Raw genomic sequence first — 23954 nt, 5'->3', positions numbered from 1 at the left:
TTTATCTCACTAAAGTCAGGCTTTTATTATCTAGCTAGCTCTAGCTTGAAATGGTTATCCAGCTAAACTCAGATGTCTGGTTATGAAATAGCTGTTGCTGTTGAGTGAATATTTTGAGCTAAAAGTCTTTTTTTTGTTGACTGTTTTCAGTGTCATTGTTGTCGTGGTTACTATAGCAACGACCAGAGACGTTTGATTAAAACACACACACTTTTATTTTCAATGACAAAAAGAAAATATGAGAGCCATGGACATAAGCACGTGGACACATGGACATGAGACATTGTGAAGATGATGATGTCATCAGGTGCTTCACAGGAATCGGTCACCAGTTACCAGAGGAGAGAATAGAAACATCACAGTTAAAGTTGAATTGATCAACAGCTGCAAACAGTTCCATTCCCTGTCTGTACGCTACATAACCCAGGGATTGAACCTCCAACACCCGCTGATCCACAGGAGCCTCTGAGCAGAGACTGAGCTGTGGTTCTTCAGGAAGAGTCACTGTGATCTGTCAGGTTCAATCTTCATCTCACCATTGTGTGATTTCTGAGACAGTCTGGCAGACTGGGCCACTGCCTGTAAACAACAACAGCAACAGTCAGACAACAGCAACAGACAGACAGACAGACAACAGTCAGACAGATAGACAACAGCAACAGACAGACAGACATCAGCAACAGTCAGAAGACAGTAACAGACAGACATCAGAAAGAGGCAGAAGACAGCAACAGTCAGACAACAGCAACAACAGCAGCAACAGTCAGACAACAGTAACAGACAGACAACAGCAACAGTTAGTCAGACAGACAACAGCAACAGACAGACAGACATCAGCAACAGTCAGAAGACAGCAACAGACAGACAACAGCAACAGTCAGACAGACAGACAACAGTCAGACAGATAACAACAGCAACAGACAGAAGACAGCAACAGACCAACAGCAACAGTCAGACAGACAGACAACAGTCAGACAGATAGACAACAGCAACAGACAGACAGACATCAGCAACAGTCAGAAGACAGCAACAGACAACAACAGCAACAGTCAGACAGACAGACAACAGTCAGACAGATAGACAACAGCAACAGACAGACATCAGCAGCAGTCAGAAGACAGTAACAGACAGACAACAGAAAGAGGCAGAAGACAGCAACAGTCAGACAACAGCAACAGACAGATAACAGCAACAGTCAGATAGACAGCAACAGGCAGACAACAGACAGACAACAGCAGCACAGCAGCAACAGGCAGACAACAGCAACATCAACACAGCAACGACAGACAACAAACACAGACAGCAGCAACAGGCAGAAGACAGCAACAGTCAACAACAGACAGAAGACAGCAACAGGCAGAAGACAGCAACAGTCAGATGACAGCAACAGACAGAAGACAGCAACAGACAGACAACAGCAACAGACAGACAATAGCAACAGACAGACAGACAACAGCACAACAGTCAGACAACAACAGTCAGACGACAGCAACAGACAGAAGACGACAGCAGTCAGAAGACAGCAACAGTCAGATGACAGCAACAGTCAGATGACAGCAACAGACAGAAGACAGCAACAGACAGACAACAACAGTCAGACAGAAGACAGCAACAGACAGACAACAGCAACAGACAGAAGACAACAACAGCAGTCAGAAGACAACAGGAGGACAAGGGTGAAGTGGAACCTTCAAGCTCCTCTTCCTCTTCTGAACGTTCTCCTCAGGATGGAGAACGATGACGTAAACCTTGGGCAGGTAAAGCATCCCGAGAGACACGAATGCGCTGAGGGACATGGACACGGTCAGAGTCGCTGTCTGGATAAACAACTGCACAGAGAGTCAAAAGAGACAAAAATAACACTTTGTTTAAATGTCCAGGTTAATTGAGGTCACTTCCTGTTTCCTGTCCCTGTCAGAGGGACAGACAGTCACAGCACAATGGCCACAGTCATGAGTATGGTTAGGTTTGCTAGCATAATATATTTGTCTTTTTTAATCATGTCAATGTATTTGTGTGTCTTTTTGTGTGTCTTTCAGCTGCTGAAGCTCTTTGTCACTCTGGTTTTAATGAACCCTTTATTGTATAATTTCATGATGTGCTGAATTATAATCTGTATAATCCGTCTGTTCCTCTCTGCCTGGAGACGATCTGCTCACTTTTAATCCTCACATCACCTGCTTTCTGTCTCATCACTTTGTCCTCACAGGAGTCCACCTTCATACTGTGTGTGTGTGTGTGTGTGTGTGTGTGTGTGTGAGAGAGAGACGCAGTTCCCCCTGCATCCTGCAGGTGTCCCGTCTCTCACTCTTCTGTCACTAAATTTCCTTGAGAAGAGCCGTTGTTTGGCTCAGCAGCCATTTTTAGAAACATCGCTAACAGACCAGAACGGGACTTTAAGGGACAGTTCAGGTTTTCATGAGATGCTAACACACTGTTAGCATCGTTTAATGTCCCATGATGACGTGATTGGCTCTTGATGACCAGGCTCTTGGAGCTAAAGCTCAGCTAACCAAGTTAACTGTAAACCAGTGTTTCCCACTTTTTAAAGATAACACACTATCGCAACCCAGATCTAAATCACAACAAGAGCAAAGTTTAACATAATGTGGCAACTAGTTTACAGCAACATACGTAACCGCTAATATCAGAATTCAGTAAAAGCATAATTGCAGATTAAAAACAAATATTATAATCGGAACTAAAAGTTTGGGAAAATTCTGCAAATTCTCCAGCGACCCATCTGTGGGTTGTGACCCAGTGTTTGAGAACCACTGCTGTAATTACACACAATTAGCCTACAGAGAATGAGGAGCATCTTAGCTGAAGCATTAAAGAACATGAAGTGAGTTTTCATGATAATTCATTTAAATCAAATTAAATTAATTTTATTAATTTCTCACGCAAATACTGCGACTTAACGCAAGCAAGGACAACACTGGAGCTAAAGTCAGAAGGCAACCATCAGAAGGCAACCGTCAGAAGGCAACAGTCAGAAGGCAACAGTCAGAAGGCAACAGTCAGAAGGCAACAGTCAGAAAACCACATTGCACTGTCTGACGTGAAATCATGTTCGGTGTAAATAGAGTAGAATAAAATGCCCTTTATTGTCATTATACAGTGTACACCAAGATTTGGAGAGCTTTTCCTTTTCAGTGCAGAATTTTCACACGCCGTCCTTCCTGTCATCAGCTCCCCCTGCTGTTTTTTAAAATTTCCCCGAGGGAACCTCCCAAAGGGATTAATAAAGTCGTCTGTCACAACACCAACATCATCTAATCTGGATCAACAAGAACCAACGTCACAGTGACAATAATATTTCAACATTCATCACAACGTAAAAACCACGGCGGGTCCAGGTTCACGTTGGTCCACCAGGACCAGGTCCAGTCCAGGTTTTTGGTCTCACCTTCTCAGTGGACTGGGCCGTACCAAAGAAGATGGGGACGAAGGCGAGCCAGATGATGCAGGTGGTGTACATCGTAAAACCAATCGGCTTGGCCTCGTTAAATGTCTCGGGGACACCACGACTCTTTACCGCGTATACCGTACAGGTCACCTAGCAACAGAAACAGTACGTTACCTAGCAACAAGAACGACACAGGTTACTTTAATGATCAAATCAGTTTTAACGACATCGGATAGATACGCAATCAATACGTCACCATTAGAATGATGCTATAGCTGAGGCAGCAGATGATTGACAGGTCCGACATGTCGCACTTCAAGATGCCGCGAGCGAGGTCAGGGTTTGGGGGGCGGAGCTCATCGTAGTCGATGATGGTGTGAGGCGGGACGACGGCGAACCACACAAACACACCGAGGATCTGACACACACACACACAGTCATGTGATCATGTGCTGCTATGCTCAGGGGACATGTGACTGCTGTGACTCCTCCCCTCACCTGTACACAGATCAGGATGAAGGTGATGGCGAGCTGGGAGGTGGGGCTGATGAATTTGGGCGGAGTCACTGACCTCTTGCCCTGCTCAAAGATGCGGTAGATGCGGTTTGTTTTGGTCAACATGGCCGAGTAAGTGATGGTCATACCGAGGCCCAGCAGGAGGCGCCGGAACGCACACACCACCACACCGGGCTCTGCGATCATCAGGAAGGTGATGAGGTAGATGAGGAAGATACCTGTCGAGCCACGAACACAGGTGATGATGTCATCACTGATGATGACATCACTTTGACCTGTGACCTTAGTTACATCATCATGTGACAAAAGCAGCACTTTGTAATCCAGCTCTAAACCTGGTTCTAAACCTTGTTCTGTTCCAGAAACATGAAAACAAGTTAGTAGTACTTGTCAGTAGTACCTGTCAGTAGTACCTGTCAGTAGTATTTGTCAGTAGTGCTTGTCAGTAGGATTTGTCAGTAGTACCTGTCAGTAATATTTGTCAGTAGTACTTGCCAGTATTACTTGCCAGTAGTACCTGTCAGTAATATGTGTCAGTAGTCTTTGTCAGTAGTACTTGCCAGTATTACTTGCCAGTAGTACCTGTCAGTAGTCTTTGTCAGTAGTATTTGTCAACAGTACCTGTCAGTAATACCTGTCAGTAATACCTGTCAGTAGTACCTGTCAGTAGTGCTTGCCAGTGGTACCTGTCAGTAGTCTGTCAGTAGTACTTGTCAGTAGTACCTGTCAGTAGTATTTGTCAGTAGTACCTGTCAGTTATACTTGTCAGTAGTATTTGTCAGTAGTACTTGCCAGTAGTACCTGTCAGTAATATTTGTCAGTAGTACTTGTCAGTAGTACTTGTCAGTAGTACCTGTCAGTAGTACTTGTCGGTAGTACCTGTCAGTAATACCTGTCAGTAGTATTTTTCAGTAGTACCATCAGTAATATTTGTCAGTAGTACTTGTCAGTAGTACTTCCCAGTAGTACCTGTCAGTAGTCTTTGTCAGTAATACTTGTCAGTAGTACCTGTCAGTAGTATTTGTAAGTAGTACTTGTCAGTAGTACCTGTCAGTAGTATTTGTAAGTAGTATTTGTCAGTAGTACTTGTCAGTAGTACCTGTTTGTAGTTCTGATCAGTAGTACCTGTCAGTAGTACTTGTCAGTAGTACCTGGCAGTAGAATTTGTCAATAGTTTTTAATATTACTACTTGTCAGTAGTACCTGGCAGTAGTAATTGTCAGCAGTACCTGTCAGTAGTACCTGTCAGTAGTACTTGTCAGTAGTACCTGTCAGTAGTATCTGTCAGTAGTACTTGTCAGTAGTACTCGTCAGTAGTACCTGTCAGTAGTACTTGTCAGTAGTACCTGTCAGTAGTACCTGTCAGTAGTACGTAGCTGAGTTCTCTTCCTGACGCCCTGACGATGGGCGTGTCATTAAAGCGGATAAAGATTGCGACCACAGCGCTGGTTGCTAGGATACCCAGCATGGCGAGGGAGGCGGGGACAAGAGCCCAGGGCGAGTTCCACTCCAGTTTGATGATCGGTGTTGGACGACAGGCGGTTCTGTTGGGGACTGGACGCATGTCTGATGGACAGGTCTCACAGGAAAACTCGTCCAGCTGGTACTGATACCCGTCACAGAGCTACAGACACAGATGAGGGACAACAATGAGGGACAGATGAATAACAGAAAGGGACAGACAGAGACAGACTGTCTCACCTCACAGTGCCAGCAGCAGGGAACACCTTTCACCATCTTCTTCCTCTCTCCTGGTTTACAAGGAAAACTACAGATGGAGTCTGGGACTGACGTGTCTCCTCCAGACCACTGCATGTCCTCCAACTGACAGACAGACAGACAGACAGAGACACACAGGCCAAAGTCAGAGTTGTCAATAGCAGACGTTATTTCAGGTTTGTCTTTCATCCAAGCTTCCTACATTGAGTCTCAGGTTATTGGTCCACTGTCCGATGACACGGTAACCCGGGTGACTGTGATTGGTCAACTGAAACTGGAAGATGTCATAGCGACCAGGAGCATCTCCATTCTCATTGAACAGAACACTGGTACCTGCACTTCCTGTGGGAGAGAGACAGATGGGTCAGTGAGAGACAGACGGGTCAGTGAGAGACAGACGGGTCGGTTACCGTTGAAGTTGACCGCTCGGATGTACTCGAGCAGTGACCGCCCCTCCACCGGGTCCATGGAGCCACAGACGCCGGCGCCGCTGGGACAAAAGTTCTGAACCATGTTGTTGAGAGCGTGAGCGACAGCGTAAACGGCGTCGATGACAAACTGGACCTTTCCTTCCTGCTCATAGGACGAGTCCCGTCCAATCCTCTCGTCACCTGCAGGGACACGTCACATGACATCCCACCGGCCTACCACCCCCCATCCAGGTGAGCTCATACCTGTACACTTCTTCTTGTCCGGGTCGAGTTTGACTCCAGGTCGAGTCAGTTTACACCTGAAGTCGTCTTCCCAGAACTCATTGAACCAGATGTTCCTGCGATTGTTCTCCAGAGAACGAGACGTGAAGTAGTGATCGAAGCCTGGACAAACGACACAACAACACAACAACAACACATGAGACAAAGACAAAGTTCAGTTTTAGCCCCGCCCTCGTCATGTGATGTCATAGTTACCGTCTATGGACACTCGTTTGGGAAGGATGGTGACGGCGCCCTCTGCCACGTCCTCCAGCTCTGCGATCGGTGAACTCTTCGCACCCCAACTGTCCGACCCCACAAACACAAAGTGACCCGTCAGGTTTGCGCGCTTGGCTGCCTCAAGGACACGCCTACCAAAAAGAAGAGGGCGGAGTCACATTAGCACACAAGGGGAAAAGTTAGGAAAACTGCGGTCAGTTTCAGGTTTTACTTGATGTCGTCCTCGTTGGCGAAGATGATGACACCGCGGGCGTTACTCGTCTCCATCAGTCGACGGATGATCTTATCGAACTCTCCGAGCGTCGGCTCGCGAGGAATCTTTACCGACTGAGCTATACACACGCCGCCTGAAAGAGAGGGAGAGAGAGACAGGTGACGCCACACCTGAGAGACAGACTGACAAGCTCGCAGACAGACAATTGGACGTACCCTCCTCTCTGGAGATCTGCATGAAGGCGTCGACGCCGCTCTCGCCATAGTTTCCCTCGGACGCCAGCGTGGACACATAGTTCCAGCCCAGCGCTCGGACGATGTCCAGCATGGCCTGAGCCTGGTACGAGTCTGGAGGAACCACGCGGGAGAAAAAGTCGTACCTGTTGTTGTCGCTAAGTTCTGGAGCGGTGGACGCGTAACTCACCTGAGGAATCTGACACACACAGACGCTGGACGTCACATGACTTGGGTTGTTTATGCCGCCATGTTGGCAGGAACACATCAGAGTGTAAAATAAACCAGACGTTAAAGTTAGCATTATTTACATCTTCTGCACACGCTTTATGGCAGTGACACTTCCAGCCAAAATGGCACTGTTTTGGTTCAGACTGTTGCATGATGGGATTTCATGACCTCGCAGCTCTACAATCAGTGATTAATACTGAGGAACTGTATAAAGTAAGGCTGTCAAAGTGATAATAACACGTTCACACAACAAACACAACATTCATAAAACATGCATGTGTTTTAAGTCCTCTTTTAAGAGTATTAAACACTTAAAAATACTTAAAAAATATCCCTTTACCTTCCATTAATATGTGATTAAATATGGACAATGGTGTGATTAATCACAGTTAAATCTAGTAAAAATACAATCAGTGATCAATACTCAGACTAATCAGTGATCAGCAACATATCACAACACATGAGAAACATTGAAACATCTTCTAAAATGCTGCAGCCAGTCACCAGGGGGCGACACAAGTGTCCTGTTTTCATTTTATTTACAGTTAGTGATCAACACACACAGAGGATTAGTGTTGTGTAACAGCCTGAATGTGTGTCACAGCTTCAATAAAATGAACAATCACATTACACACACTGTGTGTGCATGTGTGTGTGTGTGTGTGTGTGTGTGTGTGAGTGCAGATTAATGAACGTCACATTAACAAGCTCTAAAAGCAGACCTCATTGTTACTGTCATCTCCTTCATCATCATCATCATCTGAGATGCTTCACTGAACACTGTGTGTGTGTGTGATCAGTAGAATTCATCTGTGAATATTTTCCCATGATGCTTCTCTGTTCTTCAGAGTTTCAGCTCTGTCTCTCTCTCTCTCTCCCTCACTCACTCACAGTCATTAAAAGCTTTCATTAGTCACTCAGACACAAATTGTTTAAAACATTAATCCACAGACCAGACTGTCTGTCTGTCTGTCTGTTTTTTTAAATGTGCTTGTATGATCTCTGAACTGTGAGCGCCCCCTGCTGCTGAGAACCTGCCCGCGACACAGACTCAAACAAGCCCATGTTCAAGTCTACGACGTCTACGTCATCTCACTGTTTAACACATTTATCTCACTGTGTGGCAGTCCTTTGTAAACCAGACAGAGAAAGTTTGTAAACCACTCACTCTCCCACACCAAACCCCATAGAGAAAATCAATGATTGTAACACAGCACACAGGAGTTGTTGATCCACTGCTGCCTCCATCACTAAGTTCAAATGTCTTATTTTTTCACTTCAGTGTTTGAAATCCTTTGTTCTGACTTAACTCAGTGACACAAAGTGACCACACGATGCAGCAAAGGACCAGCAGCTCCTGTGTCCCCACAAGCTAAAATCACTGATTTTCTCTATGGACTTTGGTGTGGGAGAGTGAGCGGTTTACAAATGTCAGTTTCCTGTTACTAAGTAACTGTTACGGTTACCTGGTTATTACCTGTTGAACTCCGGGTGTGTCATTACCTCAAACAGGCGCAGGATGTTTGCCACCATGATGGACACGGAGCTGGCCGACGCCCCGATCACAGCCACCACCCTCTCTGGTTTACGGACGATTGCCGGTTCTCCGTTGGAGCAGCGGATGTCGGACGTGTCTTTCTGGATCAGCGCCTGGACGAATGTGAGCGACTGCTCCAGGGCGTACGTGTCTCTGGAGCAGGTGTCCAGGATGCGGGCGCCCAGCGTGATGTTGGGCAGCAGCTCGGGGTCACTGTTGATCTGGTCCAGAGCGTACAACATGGCCTCCATGCGGTGGATCCCCTTCTCCTTCTTCAGCTCGCCACAGGGCAAACCGTGGGGCCCGCGGGCGTGGATGGGGAACAGGCCGCCCAGAGTGATGTCACCATGTATCTTGATGGAGTGGGGGTGGAAGTGTTGGTGGGAGGAGCCTACCTGGATCACCTGTCCACCAATCCAGAGCCAAAGCGACAGAAGGAGGCGGAGCCACAGGGACAACTGGCATCCAATCTGGCATGAGACGCGGTCTTGAGGACAAAGGTGAGGGAGGCGGGAGGGGGCAGGGCCTGATGATGTCATATTGAGGTGATGTTCAGTTGAGAGTGGTCATTGTGAACACCTGCGAAAAAAAAAAAAATACACGTTTCTATTTTTACTGTGTTTACTGGGTGGGTTCCGGTTATAGATGGAAGTCGGAAATTTCCAGGTTCCTAGTTGTACGTTTCTACAGGAACGCCTGGATTTCCAACTCGGAGCAACGTCACAAACTACGACATAGGATTCTAAGATGGCTGCCACTCGTACAAACACTGCTACTTTTTCACGTTAAATCAGTCGTTCACTCTTTTCAGTGTTTGTTATTTATGTTCATTGCTAACAGCGGCTAGCTTGAGATACATATGCATACGTATATTGTTGATTGTTGCTCTCACTTCCGACTTCTAAATTCGATACTCACAAGCCCCTCCCTAATTCCCCCGCTCCCTCGTCCCAAACCCCTGAGAAACAGAGAAAACTGCATGTTTTAAAGTTGTCATATTTCAAGAACGGTTGATGATAGAGATAAAATTTGGTTTGCGAGCGTAAGGAAGCTTTCAGCAGCTCCCCCAATTAAATTTGTGAGAAATGGGTGTGAATTGACAAAGAAATCAAAGTTTTAAAATCACCCTCGTCTTGATTTTTCCAAAACTCCAGAGCAGGGGAACATGGGAGTGAATGACAATTTTGACTAGAACTCTCTGCGCCTTCTGGTGATTTTAAGAAAAACTGCAAGTCATATGAAAATGAACAACACACAGAGTTAGACAACAACCATAGCAACGTTTTGATGTAAAACATTTTTGTGTAGGTTGGAAATTGTGGGCAGGAGAAGAGTTTGTTTAGAGATTTTTGTGATTATTTTTATGGATCAGTGTGTCACTCTAGCGCCACGCCTACGGACGCAATACACACTCATTGTAAAATCAGAATACCTGCAAAAAAAGTGCAAAACTTAAACTGTGATTGTATAAAAACCGTGACTTTGACTTAGGTGAGAAAAGTCCCAAGTCTTGTGACCCGTTTAAAGTTCCAACCACGTTTCTACGTTCAAGTATGACGACACTATGATGCTCCAAAGTGGGTTTAGTTCTTCTCCTTCTTTCGACCGTTTCCCATTCATGTGTACGTGGAAATTATTCGCAGTTTTTTTGCGATTTTTGTCGCCAAATGATTCTTATCTTTTCAGAGCGATTTATTGTTAGTCGCTTTGGATAAAAGCGTCAGCTAAATGACATGTAATGTAAGGTAATGTAATGTTTTCAATGTTTTTACACGAAACAAAGTGTCAGAATAAAGTCATTGATTATTTTAATCATTACTTCATCTGATGATCAGTTTCTTTATTAATCGATAGGTTAATGTTATTGATGAGTGACTGATTAAAGCAGATTATCACTCTATCACTTTACATGATTCAAATGGATCAATAGTTTTTTTATTTATTTTTTAAAAAGGGGGTTCGATCCCCAGAGACTCACCTGTTTCCTCTCCGGTCTCATCACAGTCCTGAAGCCGCTCAGCGACGCTCCGCTGCGGCCACGATCCTCAGAGAACCGCCGGTAACTCACCGACAGGTCGCGGTGAGCTCCGGTGAAGCCCCGCCCCCTCACCCCCCGTCCTCCAATCAGTGACAGAACAACGACCTCTCTCTCTCTCTCTCTCTCTCTCTCTCTCTCTGTCTGTGCGTGTGTGTGAGTGTGTGACTGTGTTTAGAATGAGGGGCGGAAGTAACAAAAATGTAATAAATGATAAAAGTGAGGCAGTAAAAACAGACAGACAGACAGACTATACATTTGAAGTTATACAGTTCAGCCAGAACATTGAAAATATTACAAGAAACTATACAATTATTACAATAAAGTGTCAAGCATAACACACATATTAATAATTAAAGAATTACTAAGTGAGAAAAGTGTATGTGAATTTGAAGAAAATATAAAGATTTTCTTTATTATAATAATAATAATAATAATAATGATAATAACAACAATAATAACAACTTCGATTTATAAAGCGTCTTTCAGGAAACCCAAGGTTGCTGTACAGTTGAAAACAGAAGACAGATACAAAACACAAACACTAACAAACATGACTCCAGAGTTGGTGCGTGGCGTGTAGCCAGAGGGAGTGAGTTCAGAGGGTTGGAGCTACGACACTGAAGGCCCTGTTGCCAAAGCTTTGCCTGATTGCTTTGTCTCACGTTGATCATTTGTAATTTTTAAGTGTCCACGAAAGTGTCCATGAGGGTGGATGTAACACAAAGTAAACTGGTCATTTTTGTTAAAATAAGCACTTTTTCTACACCACAAACCTGTTTTTTATTTTGTGGACAGTTTTGATGTCTCATAAAACTTTAAAACCTCTCAAATACTAAGAACAATTAATAATTAATGATGATGAAAAAAATAATTATAATGTAATGTTATATCTCCACCAACCAGGCTTTTATGGCCTTTGTTTGACCTTTTTACCTAATCTGATCTTATTTTATATTTCTTTGTAAAAAAATGTTTGTGTATTTATTTTTTCTCTGTCTTTCTCTCTTTTATTTTGTCCAAACTGTTTTTAAGTTTGTTTTTTAATATTAAATATGAGTCTTGCCGTCACACAATTTCTTTCTAAATGTATTTGAAGGGTCAAAGTTCACACGTTCAATTTTCAATAAAAAAAAAAGAAAAAAAAAAGTAGTTTTTATTTCTCCTGCCCAAAACCAGTCAAGAACACAGTCAAGATTTTATTGGATAAGTGCGTTTAAATGTAAATAAATGAGTTATCTCTGGATAGCGGTGAACTCGGAGGTGACGTCACTTCCTGCTAAGACTTTGTAAACGATGTAAACAAAATGCAGTGTTAATAAAACCAAGTGCACTTCCTTTAATCCTTTAATCCCAGAACTGCCAAAATCTCTGATTTAAATATTATCTTATGAAATATCGTCGGACTATGAAGATAAAGAGATTATTTACTTTTTAAAATAAATAATCTTATTGGGATTATCCAAATCAACTGTGTAAAATTAGTCGAAAAAAGATTCTAACGCTCAACTGCTATTTACGACTACAATACCCACAATCCAGCGCGACGGGACTCCCACTTCCGGTGCCGGTGCTAGGTTAGCAGGTCAACAGGAGAAAAGGTGAAGTTTCAGCTAAAACATTCTAATATTGTGATGTTTTCTTTGTGTTTTTTTAACGTGTGACTCACCGTATCACACACTCACATCGTGTGTGTTTGTATGTGTGTGTTTTAAAGTCGTTTGGGAATGTGACTCCGTGCTAACTCGGCTAACGTTAGTTCGCTGAATATTTAGAGCAGAAACTGTGATTAAAAACATGAATAGATAAGTCTGATGTTCAGTTCAGTCACATATGAACACATGAACAGATTCTACACAACTTCATATCACCTGTTCATATGAACACATGAACAGGTGATATTAAGTTATGTATAACTCGACTAAGCACACATTTCAAGTCATTTCGTTCATTACGAAATGAATAAAATATAAATCAGTATTTTTTACTGACTAAATTAAAGTCTGTTAGGGCTACAAATAACAAGTATTTTCTCCATGAATCGTTTGGTTCGTAATATTAGTCAGTGTTTGTCAAACCTGGAAAATGATGATGTTCTCAAATATCTCAAAATGACTCAGAAAATTGTATTAATTGTTTGAAGAAACTCCCACATTGATCGCTTATCAAAAATAGGCAATTCGTTTAGTAACTGATTAATATTGGACACATTTTAGAGTAGTGACATGGAAACTGACCTTCTATAATCAGGTTTTAATTAATAACTTGTTGATCTTCTTTAATAAAACTGGCTTTGAGTTTCAAAATTCTCTGAGAAATGACAAGAAAAAACTTTCTTTGTTTCATCTGACATTTGTCTTTCTGGTGACTATTTTCTTGATTAGTTATTTGGTTTAAAAAAATGACAGAAAATGTTTAACAAATATTGATGATGTTCTCAAATTTAGTTTTAAATGATTTCTTTGTTTTACTGGAGCAAAGAAACCAGAACATATTCATATTCATTTAAGCAGCTGAAAAATCACACTTTAAGAGAGACATTAATCTTCTTAACCGGTTTGTGTTTGTGTTTGTGTGTCATGGTTAAGGTGTTTGCGTTTGTGTGTGAATGTAGTGTGAGTACGTGTGTGTGTGTGTATGTGTGTGTGTGTGTGTGTGGAGAATCATCATGCCTCTGGACGTCAGATGGCCGTTCCCACAATGTCCTGCTCTGGCCTGGAGGATCTCCAGCTCAGTCATCATGGGCATGGTGGGCTCGTACTCGTACTTCTGGACCAGTGAGTTACACACACGCACGCATGCACGCACACGGGTGTGGGAGCTCACAGTGTCTTTGTGTATGTGTGTGTGTGTGTCTTCAGAGTACATGAACCGCTTGACCGTCCACAATCATGAAGTTCTTTTGAACCTGGTCGACCAGAGACCCTCGGACACGCCCCTCATCACTCTGTCAAATCACCAGTCCTGCATGGATGACCCACACATCTGGGGTAATGCACATACTCTGACATCACACACACACACACTGACATACAGCATAACATAATATACAGACCATAAATGTCACTCTTGCTGTCTATGATTAGCGTCCAGTTACCATGGAAACTGAGTAAGGTGGATTGTATTTCTCTGTTTGTCTCAGGAATCCTGAAACTGCGACAGCTGTGGAACTTTAAAAAGATGAGATGGTGAGTGTTTGTCCTGTGTTCACTCTGAGGACGACAAAAACTTGAGCCTGGTGAATTTTATATTGTTGTGATGATCGAAATTGAAGAAAACTGACTTTAAAATGTATTTGTCATGTAACTAACACAACATTTGTTCTGAAAGATGAGCTGAAAAAGAACTGAAAAGACAAAAAAGACCAAAAACAACCAAAAAGGAACTAAAATTAACTGCAAACCTGAGGAAGTTAGGCGGAAAGCTCTGCCCATTTCTGTGCAGGATAATGGTGATGTGTGTAGTTGACATGTTCGTGAATATTTCTTGTCCTGTGATTGGCTGATGGATGGAGCAGGACGCCGACAGCGTCTGACATCTGCTTCACGCGGGAGCTGCACTCCAGATTCTTCAGCCGAGGAAAGTGTGTCCCAGTCTGCAGAGGTGAGTGATGAAACACTGTCTGTTATGACATCATCATCATCATCATCATCATCATCGTGATCACGTGTTCTCCTCAGGTGACGGCGTTTACCAGAAAGGGATGGACTTTATTCTGGAAAAACTCAACAAAGGAGAATGGGTGCACATTTTTCCTGAGGGTGAGTTTGACGACCTGTCGATCTTCATCCTTCACAAAGTGTGGTTGTAATCAGAACAGGCTGTGCTGTGAGCGCCCCCTGCTGCTGAGCCCAGGACATTCCCCAAGTTAAACTCTCTGTTAGACAGAGGTTTGTAAACCACTCACTCTCCAACACCAAACCCCATAGAGAAAATCAGTGATTTTAGCTTGCGGGGACACAGGAGCTGCTGGTCCTCTGCTGCCTCGTGTGGTCACTTTGTGTCACTGAGGTCAATCTGAACAAATCTGAACAAATTCACAAAATAAGACATTTGAACTGAGTGATGGAGGCAGCAGTGGATCAACAACCCCTGTTTGCTGTGATGTTAAAATCACTGATTCTCTCTATGGGGTTTGGTGTGGGAGGGTGAGTGCTTTACAAACTTCAGTTTCCTGATGGAAAATTCTGCTTAACAGGGAGATAAAGACGTGAACGTGTTCTTAAAGAGACTTAAACTGACGCAGATTTTATCACACAAGTCTCTTGTTGATGGGATAAAATCAGTTTGCAGTGGAAAATAAAGTGTGTTGTTTCCAAACAGGCAAAGTGAACATGACAGAAGAATTCATACGACTGAAGTGGGGTGAGCACGCTTTCATGTTTCTGTGTCACAGTCGGAAATGCCGTGGTTTCACTCACTCATCCTCACTCTTCATGTCTCAGGTGTCGGTCGTCTCATCGCTGAGTGCTCTGTTAATCCCATCATCCTGCCGCTCTGGCATGTGGGTGAGTCACACACACACACACACACACACACACACTCTGATAAACATGTTCAATCAATAACATCAATAACTAAACACATGCTGCCTCAGTGAAGTGAGCAGCTATTGTTTTTAAAGATTTACATCAGAGAGCTCAGCGTTGACACCTACAGGGGAGAGAAGATATAATGTGTTAATGAACAAAAACATTAGATTTCCTTTTTACCTCGTGTTTGTTGACAAACTGAAAATAACTCAGAGCATCTGTATATGATCTTGAAAATAACTGAAAACATCTGTAAAATAACAGAAAATATCTGTAAATTAACTTGAAAACTGTGTGTGTGTCTGCTCTCTCAGGCCTCAGTGACGTTCTGCCCAACATGAAGCCCTACATTCCTCGCAGTGGAAAGGTGTGAACACCAACGTGTCCTCATGCCACAGCTTTGTTCATGTTCTGTTTGTAATTTTTTTTTTTCTTCTCTGTGTTTCAGAGAATCACCGTCCTGGTGGGGAAACCATTCAGCGTCAAAGATCTCGTTGAGTCTCTGCGAGCTGAAAACAAGAGCCAGGTGAATCCACAAAGTGGACACAAAATGAGACATTTGAACTCAAAGAAAAAAATTAAATAAATAAAGAAAATAATATCACTTGCTTATACGTCGCACTTATGACTAGCACTTTATAGTTTGGCTTACTTGAAGCTCTTACTTACTTCTAGCTCTTGTTTGTACCCAAATGGTTAAATGCACTTATTGTAAGTCGCTTTGGATAAAAGCGTCTGCTAAATGACATGTAATGTAATTTGAATTTAGTGATGGAGGCAGCAGTGGATCAACAACTCCTTTTCCAACAGGAAACAGAAGTTCGTGAACCACTCACTCTCCCACACCAAACCTCATAGAGAAAATCATTGATTTTAACATCACACACACAGGAGTTGTTGATCCACTGCTGCCTCCATCACTAAGTTTAAATGTCTTATTTTGTTAATACTTTGTTCAGATTTACATCAGTGACATAAAGTGACCACACAAGGCAGCAGTAGACCAGCAGCTCCTGCGTCCCTGCAAGCTTAAATCACTGATTTTCTCTATGGACTTTGGTGTGGGAGAGTGAGTGGTTTACAAACTTCAGTTTCCTGTTGGAAAAGTCTGTAACAGTGAGATAAAGACATGGACATGTTCTTAAAGATATCGCAGACTCAAACTTAATTCTCTGAACGTTTTTTCAGTTGGAAATGAGGAAGACGTTGACTGATTTCATCCAGGTAGAGTTTCATCGTCTGAAGACTCCGGCTGAAGAGCTGCACCAGCAAATCCACACATCGTGAGTCCAGACTTCACCTGCTCACTCTCTGCCAAATCACACGGAACAACCTTTATCCTCAACCTGAGGGGAACAGTTTTTTTACCTCCTCCTCCTCGTCACGCCATCATCCTCCACAGACGAGAATCAAACTGAAGAACACGTCTGGATTAAAGGCAGATTCTGTTTAATCTGCCACACACTCTAATGCTGCTGCAACAACAGACGCACATGAGCATGAATGAACAAAGATGAACGCATGAACTCATGTCATCAGTCAGTGCGGCGTTGCCTCAACGGATCCTGAAGAGACAAAGAACTTTCACAGAGTTCAGAGGTCAGAGGGAATTTTTTAAAACGAAACTTTTCATGGGAATTAATGAGAACTTGGAAATGTTCAGGTTGTGAACAAAAATTTAGTTATTATTATTATTATTTTACTTCCTCACATATACTTCACTCACTGGTTTAGTCACATTAGATTAAGATGGAGCCACAGATAAAGTGACTAATTATTATTATTGTTTAATGTATTATTATTGTTATTGTGATTTGTTTCATTTTCTACACACTGGTCAAAATTCTGATCACATACCCTGGTACAGTATATACAGTAGAACAGTATTTCTGATTTTCCTACCACCAGAGTACACGTACCACAGTTTTTGGCACAGCTTAACATTTTTTTTCCCTTTTCCATCAATCATAGAACCTGGTGCCTGGTGTTTTTTTAGATTGTATAATTTTACATAAATGTCTTCTCATGACAAACATGTTTATATTTTTAAGTGATAAAGTTTCTTTAAAGATAATTCCCATGGAAAGTTTCCTGTTTGGGATATTGACAAAATTCCCAAGCATTTTAAGGGAGTTTAGCAGGGGATTTTCCGTGCCTTTACAGCCCTGATATCGGTGTATATTTTACTTTGAGTTCACATTATCAGTTATGACGCTCATCATCATGTCAGTGTGAAATCATTTAACGTCGAGAAAAAAAACATGTTTTTACATGTCATTTTAGCCGTGGCGACGCGTTTTCACCAGTTAAATATGTCTGACGGGAGGAATTAGTAATGTTAGTAACCAGGAAGACATAAAGTTTTGAATAAGCAGTGACAGACTTGTTGTAAACATTAAAGTCATGTTGTGAGTGAAGTGAAGTGAAGTGAAGTTAATGAACGTTGACTTGATTTTTTTCCTCTGCAGTTTTTATCACAGTTAATAAGATGCTGAGTCATCATTATAAGATGCTAAGTCATGACTGTAATAAATGTTTAATTTGAAACAAAAATTGTTCAATTTTATTTTATTTTGACAAAGTCAGTCCTGCCTTCACACCCCAGACCAGGAGGGGGCAGTAATACAACTTTGCTTGTCGAACGCCTTTTTTTGAATGAACTTTATTGAAAAGACGTTAACTTCCACATGTAACAAACAAGTATTCCGTCAATATAAATATTTAACGTTCATTAAAGACAATAAATAAATAATCGTGCTAATGACGATGATAATAATAATAATACTAATATTCGCAATATAAGTAAATAAGGAACTTCGATAAAGGTCGGGAAAAGGAACTACGTCATCAACGCGCGACTTCAACCGCAGCCGCGGGAATTCGTCTGAAAAAAAACAACAGCGATAGGTGAGAATTATTTACTTATTTTTCTCTTTTATTTTGAATTTTCTTCATTTCAGGAACATTTAAACTTACATCTTAGCTGAATTTTATTCTAATGCTGTTTGTTTCCCTCGTTAACGCTAATTTAGCTTTAAACGGACAAACCGTCACTTCCGCGTGTGTTTCTGTCGTTCAGCGTCAAAATAAGAAGAATTAACGGTGAAAAACGATTCATCAGAGGTAAAAAATGAAAGGTAAAATGTTTAAAAATGTTTGTGTTTGTGTTTGTCAGACAGTGTGAGGACATGACGCAGAGGAAGAGACAGTCCACAGCAGTAAGTCAGCAGCTTTATGTACTTAATTTTAAAGTAGTAGTACTAGGCTACAAACATATACATACTGTTTAACATACACACTTACAAACAGTGGACAAAATTACATGTATGCATTTTAATTTCATTGATTTCGTTCACAGGGACAATGTACATTAGTCAGAAAGCTATTTTTCCACCTGAAGTCCCTGGACAGATTTTCCTAGACAACATAATAGTAAAATACAGAATTAAGACAATATTAAATTGATAAATGAACAACACAACTGACATGAGACAAAACAACACAAAGACAACATGTGAGGACATAAGTCAGACAAAGACATAAGGACAAACTGAGAAATTTAAAGGAAATTAATTGTACAGTACACTTAGTCCACAGGGTGTTTTATTCTTAAGCGTTTAAGGTGAAGTTTACAGGGATAATGAACGTTTAGGACAATAAAAACACAATTTAATATCTGGGATTAAACCAGAAAATATTCACAGAAGCTAATCACAGAAAACTTGTTTGAATTATTTAAAAAACAACACTTGAATCGATAATGAATCGATCATTAAAGTCTACATTTGTTGTTTCATAGAGGTTTGGAGAACTGGGACTTCATGTGCATGATTATTAGAGTTGTGGTGGTAGTGGTGTTGTTGTGGTTGTTGATGACACGTCAGTGTTTTTGTCCATGCAGAGACAACATGATGTCACATCGACTCAGGAGGACAACGACGTGACCTTCACTCAGCCGAGTACGTCACAGGTGCAGAGAGCGCTGGAGAATTTCACATCTGATCAGGTTGACTACAAGGTAACATACACACACACACACACACACACACACACACAGGAACCCTCAGTTTGTCAGTGTTTTGTTTAAAATGTTGTGTCCTCCATGTTTCGCTGCAGACAGCTGAGGTGGTGCAGTATTTCCTGGTCAAGCAGCAGAAGAAGATTCCCGTCAGACGAGCAGGTGAAGACAGTCTTTACAGTGAAAGTTGGATTTGTAGATTTCACCTTCCTCTTGTAATCATTAGATTCCAGTTGGACCTTTTAAAAAAACATTGAATTTAATCTTTAACTTTAGACACAAGAGACCATGCAGGGTTGAGGAAAAAAACTTTGTTCATTTCATCACTTCTGCAAACACGATTTCCATTCACTAAATACTTGTAACAGAGTAGTTATTAGAGAAACATGAAGAGTCACAGGCTTTTTTTATAATCAAGTCAGTATTTAAATACGCATCCCTGGTGATATAAAACAACATATATCACCTTTATATCGTCTTCTTTTTTCTTCTTTCCTCTCAGATCTGATAAAAAATGTGGTGAAGGAATACAGGACCGTTTACCCCGAGATCATGAAGAGAGCGACGGAGATGTTTGAGCAGGTTTGTTCAGTCTGACGCTCACAACTGTTTTTAATCAATTATCAGTTTGAATGTTTTTGTTAAACATTAAAAAAGATTTTTTACCCTCTTCTTAAATGTGAATATTTTCTGGTTCCTTTGCAAAGAACAAAGAAATCATTAAAATCACATTGGTTTGTTAGTGTAATGCTCTGCTGCCCCCTGTAGGTAAAAAAAAAAGGATGGTTCTGGCCACATTTTTTTAATTCTTTTCTTTGCTGATGATACAATGTCTTTCAGAAGATTTCATGTTGTCATATGATGTCAAAGAGAAAGTATTTATTTGAGAAATGTAGATGTTTTGAAGCTTCACAGACCGTTTTAATGAAGAAAATCAACATGTTCTTGATTATTTCCTGGTCAGTGAAGGTCATTTTCATGTCTCTAGACTAATTTATATATTATTATCACTTTTCTACAATTAAAACCTTTAGTCTTTAGTGTATTGAATGTGAATATGTTCTGGTTTCTTTCTTTGCTCCATGGAACTGAATGCTTACAGTATATTTGTAATGCACTCGGCTCAGGTGTGATGTCGGTCCTCGTTCTTACTTGTAATGTTTGTTTTCCTCTGCTCTTTGTTCCAGGTTTTTGGTCTTAAACTGGTTGAAATTGACACCAAAAATCACGTCTACATCCTCGTCAATAAGTTGGAGGCGGTTGATGGATGCCCACAGATCAGGTCAGTTTACTCTCTCTCAGGTCAGTTTCCTCTCTCTCTCTCTCTCTATGATTGAAAATAACTTGAAAACCCTGACGGTCCTTAACATAGTTGGGGGGCGTGGCCAAACACGGTTGCGTCTGCAGTGACGAGATAAGAGGGGGTGGGATGGCTCAGTGGTTAAGACGGGTACCCTGTGTGAAAGACATCATGGTCACATCCTCGCTTTTTAAACAAACTGGAGACACGTGTTTAAAACCTGATATACTGTTTAGTTTTTGCATTTGTATATTAATTATTCTTCATAGATTTTGGTAAACAATTAAAAAAACTCTTAATGAAGATATGTTTTAAGGTTAGGGTTGGGTCAGTATTCATTTATGGTAATAGTTAAGATTAGTGTAAGTTTCCAGCAAATGAATGTAAGTCAATGCAATGTCCCCTCTAGTCATGCATGTTGCACGTGTGTGTGTGTGCGTGCGTGCGTGCGTGTGCGCAGTCTCTCTAATCCAAAGACGGCTCTGCTGTTCGTCGTCCTCGGTGTTATTTTCATGAAAGGAGGCGTCGTCAGAGAAGGTGAGTTTATCAAACCACCTCACACTAATCCCGTCTAACAAATGTGACTGACCATTGTTTACAGTATTGCAAAATGGCCGCCTCTGTAGTGATGCTTTTCCACTACACACTTCTATCACAACTCGACTTGTTTCTCGTCATCAAAGATAGAACCTGGTACCTGCTGGTTTTTTCAGTTCCTGCTCAGACGAGGTTCAGCTGAGCCGATACTAAACTGTGACGTCATCCGACTGCCAGCCTCTGATTGGTCAGAGAGTGTCGTCACTAAAGACCAACAATGTCCAACTGTAGATCAAGGTTAAGACTTAAAAATCAGACAGCGTCTGAAGGTCTGAACCATTCTGTCAACAAATCTTTTTAATGATTCACTTTGACCCAAAACAACTGCTTTACAAGTCACTAGTTTGTGTTTGTGTCGCGTAGAAAAACCATGTCAAGGCCGTTTCACGCAGACGTGATACAATGACTCCGCCCACTTTGAGGAGGAGCTATGAAGTCAGATCTGTCAGTCATAATTCAAGGCCTTTTAAAGCCTGTGCTGTTTTTTTTTTTTACTAATTCAAAGCAGTTTGTGAGTTTTCAGTTTCTTAAATGTAAATATTTTCTGGTTTCTTTGCTCCATAAAATCATTAAAACTGAATCATTTTGGTTTGTGGACAAAAACAAAGACAAAATTATGAGATTATGGATCAAAGAAATGAGAATATAAAACTTGATATGATACTTTTTAAAAAAAAAAATACTTAATTAATCCCCTTAGGGAAATTATTCTCTGCATTTTGACCCATCCTAGAATTAGGAGCAGTGGGCTGCCACACTGAGTAGCGCCCGGGGAGCAATGGGGGTTGGGTACCTTGCTCAGGGGTACCCCAGCCCTTTTCGACCTGGTGGGGACTTGAACCGGCGACCTTGCGGTTACAAGCCAAGTTCCCTTTCCACTTGGCCACAGGCTGAATCATTTACATAATTGTTCTCATTTTCATTTGATTAATATATTTAAAAAGATCTGTGACAAACAAACATGTTTTCTTCTGTCTGGAAAAGATTATTTTATCTGAAATAGTTTCATTTCACAAACATTTCTGCTTTAAGAAAAACCTTGCGCCTCCTGCAGTTTGAATATTTAAAGTACTTGTTCAGTTCCAGCTGCTTCCTGTGGGGGGCAGTGTTGTTTTTACCACCTACCGTAGATTATTAGAAGAAGAACTGGTTGAACCATCAGTTTCCAGGACCACACGCTGATTTTATTGATTCATTTGTATTTGCAATTTTAGGAGGATTTTGGTTTTTTTCAGCATCATTTTGTTGCACTTACGGAAAATAAAAGTGTGTTTTATTGATTTGTAGCTCTCATCTGGAACATTCTAAAGAAACTCCGTGTCGACCCTGGGTGAGTTTTATTTTATCGGTTTACTTTGATCTTAATCAGTCACATTGTTAACTAACACACATCACATTAACTGATCAGCTTTTTAAATCACAAACAATTGAACATGATCTTTAATCTTTATTTGGTTTAAATCTGTATTTAAATGTCACATGACGACTTCAAACGTCCACAGAGAGAAACACCCGGAGTTTGGAGACGTGAAGAAAGTGATCACAGACGAGTTTGTTCGTCAAAGGTGAGAGAAACCTGTAGCTCAGTGGTCGACCGCAGTGGAACTGAGGTCAGAAGGTCAAAGGGTGGCAGGTTCGAGTCCAGCCTGAGTCAGAGTGTGTATTTGTGTAGAAGTGGTGTGATCAGAGCCAGTGTCTGTCAGACCATAGACTCGGGTTTATACCACACCACAGAGCAACGGGAGCGAGGAGCAGAACCAGAACCAGAGTCTGGATCACGACTCCAAACTCCCAACAATGTCTTTTCACACTCGTATGATCTCACGTTGTCTCAATCGATGTCGATCTATCCAATAATTTTCTTGATTCTGTGTGTGTGTGTGTGTAGGTATCTGGAGTTTGTGCGAATCCCTCACACAGATCCAATTGAGCATGAGTTACGCTGGGGTCAACGAGCCAACCTGGAAGTGTCAAAGGTCAAACTCCTGGAGTTCATGGGTGAAGTAAGTGACTCATTCACGTGGTGACCAGCAGGGGGTTAAAGCCAGGATAGGAAAGTCTAGTGGTTTCTGTTCATTATTTGGCAGTCAGTCTGTTAGTGGATGTAGAGAATAGCTCATTATTTGGCAGTCACTCAGAAAGAAATGAAGTCTAAATAAACGACTTTGGCTTTAAAAAGTTTCATGAAAGATCATGATTTATCATTGATTCATCTCTCTGTCTCTCTGTCTCTCTGTCTGTCTCTCTGTCTGTCTCCAGCTTCACGATCAGCAGCCTCAGAGTTGGAGTCAACAGTACAGAGTCGCTCACTCATCACAGCCAAGCAACAACAGTAACACATGATCCGTGTGTGTGTGTGTGTGTGTGTGTGTGTGTGTGTGTGTGTGTGTGTGTGTGTGTGTGTGTGTGTGTGTGTGTGTGTGTGTGTGTGTGTGTGTGTGTGTGTGTGTGTGTCAGGGCTGCAAAAACTAATCGATTAAATAAGTTTTAGTGTTTTTCTTTTAATAATTCAAACCAGTTTGTGTGATTTTGTTCAGTTTTTTGCAGCCCTAATACATACATCTATACTACGTGTGTGTATCTTTATATATATATATATATATGTATATATATATATATATGTATGTATGTGTATATATGTATATATATGTATATATATATACACACACACATATACTGTA

General features: G+C 41.6%; 3 protein-coding genes across 7 annotated transcripts; 2 read left to right on the top strand and 1 right to left on the bottom strand.

Moving 5' to 3' along the window:
* Positions 1-196: 196 nt before the first annotated feature.
* grm6a (glutamate receptor, metabotropic 6a) lies at positions 197-10856 on the bottom strand. 3 transcript variants are annotated; one of them, XM_044039102.1, is made up of 15 exons: positions 10770-10855; positions 8758-9370; positions 7006-7222; positions 6788-6923; positions 6553-6641; positions 6319-6459; positions 6055-6255; positions 5847-5986; positions 5627-5749; positions 5285-5549; positions 3908-4143; positions 3666-3827; positions 3410-3559; positions 1689-1829; positions 197-579 (listed from the first exon to the last, which is right to left on the bottom strand). In XM_044039102.1, exons 2-15 carry the CDS (start codon positions 9328-9330, stop codon positions 502-504), a joined length of 2652 nt encoding a protein of 883 aa, XP_043895037.1. In that variant the 5' UTR covers positions 9331-9370; positions 10770-10855; the 3' UTR covers positions 197-501. The 3 variants fall into 3 exon arrangements, with proteins under 3 accessions (XP_043895037.1, XP_043895035.1, XP_043895038.1); XM_044039100.1 differs by having other exon boundaries at positions 6553-6707; positions 10770-10854; XM_044039103.1 differs by lacking the exons at positions 197-579; positions 1689-1829 and having other exon boundaries at positions 3491-3583; positions 6553-6707; positions 10770-10856.
* Positions 10857-13436: 2580 nt separating this feature from the next.
* tafazzin (tafazzin, phospholipid-lysophospholipid transacylase) lies at positions 13437-17780 on the top strand. Of its 2 annotated transcripts, XM_044037270.1 has the most exons (10): positions 13437-13603; positions 13688-13816; positions 13969-14014; positions 14344-14429; positions 14507-14587; positions 15150-15191; positions 15272-15334; positions 15673-15725; positions 15807-15884; positions 16547-17780. In XM_044037270.1, the coding sequence occupies exons 1-10, from the start codon at positions 13495-13497 to the stop codon at positions 16643-16645; spliced, it is 786 nt and encodes a 261-aa protein (XP_043893205.1). In that variant the 5' UTR covers positions 13437-13494; the 3' UTR covers positions 16646-17780. The 2 variants fall into 2 exon arrangements, with proteins under 2 accessions (XP_043893205.1, XP_043893204.1); XM_044037269.1 differs by having other exon boundaries at positions 13437-13816.
* A 392-nt stretch (positions 17781-18172) lies between these two features.
* On the top strand, positions 18173-23650 carry ndnl2 (necdin-like 2). Of its 2 annotated transcripts, none has more exons than XM_044039354.1 (11): positions 18173-18265; positions 18534-18576; positions 19260-19376; positions 19475-19538; positions 19879-19958; positions 20564-20658; positions 21137-21213; positions 22561-22603; positions 22776-22838; positions 23162-23276; positions 23533-23650. In XM_044039354.1, the coding sequence occupies exons 2-11, from the start codon at positions 18547-18549 to the stop codon at positions 23614-23616; spliced, it is 768 nt and encodes a 255-aa protein (XP_043895289.1). In that variant the 5' UTR covers positions 18173-18265; positions 18534-18546; the 3' UTR covers positions 23617-23650. The 2 variants fall into 2 exon arrangements, with proteins under 2 accessions (XP_043895289.1, XP_043895288.1); XM_044039353.1 differs by having other exon boundaries at positions 18203-18265; positions 18538-18576.
* The last annotated feature ends 304 nt before the right edge of the window (positions 23651-23954 follow it).

This window comes from Solea senegalensis, linkage group LG11 (genome assembly GCF_019176455.1).
Source record: "Solea senegalensis isolate Sse05_10M linkage group LG11, IFAPA_SoseM_1, whole genome shotgun sequence".
Taxonomy (NCBI): Eukaryota; Metazoa; Chordata; class Actinopteri; order Pleuronectiformes; family Soleidae; genus Solea; species Solea senegalensis.
The sequence above is the reverse complement of the archived record's forward strand: the minus strand, read 5'-3'. Positions and strand labels throughout refer to the sequence as shown.

Bases quoted from the DNA above. Each gene is read 5' to 3' on its own strand.
- grm6a (XM_044039100.1), bottom strand. From the start codon at position 9,330: ATGACATCATCAGGCCCTGCCCCCTCCCGCCTCCCTCACCTTTGTCCT. The intron at 5,750-5,846 runs GTAGGAAGCTTG...TCTGTCTGTCAG, and splicing joins CCAATAACCTGAGACTCAAT to TTGGAGGACATGCAGTGGTC. The intron at 3,828-3,907 runs GTGAGGGGAGGA...TGTGTGTGTCAG, and splicing joins TCATCCTGATCTGTGTACAG to ATCCTCGGTGTGTTTGTGTG.
- tafazzin (XM_044037269.1), top strand. From the start codon at position 13,495: ATGCCTCTGGACGTCAGATGGCCGTTCCCACAATGTCCTGCTCTGGCC. The intron at 13,817-13,968 runs GTAATGCACATA...TGTTTGTCTCAG, and splicing joins GGATGACCCACACATCTGGG to GAATCCTGAAACTGCGACAG. The intron at 14,015-14,343 runs GTGAGTGTTTGT...TGGATGGAGCAG, and splicing joins AACTTTAAAAAGATGAGATG to GACGCCGACAGCGTCTGACA.
- ndnl2 (XM_044039354.1), top strand. From the start codon at position 18,547: ATGACGCAGAGGAAGAGACAGTCCACAGCA. The intron at 19,377-19,474 runs GTAACATACACA...GTTTCGCTGCAG, and splicing joins CTGATCAGGTTGACTACAAG to ACAGCTGAGGTGGTGCAGTA. The intron at 22,839-23,161 runs GTGAGAGAAACC...GTGTGTGTGTAG, and splicing joins GACGAGTTTGTTCGTCAAAG to GTATCTGGAGTTTGTGCGAA.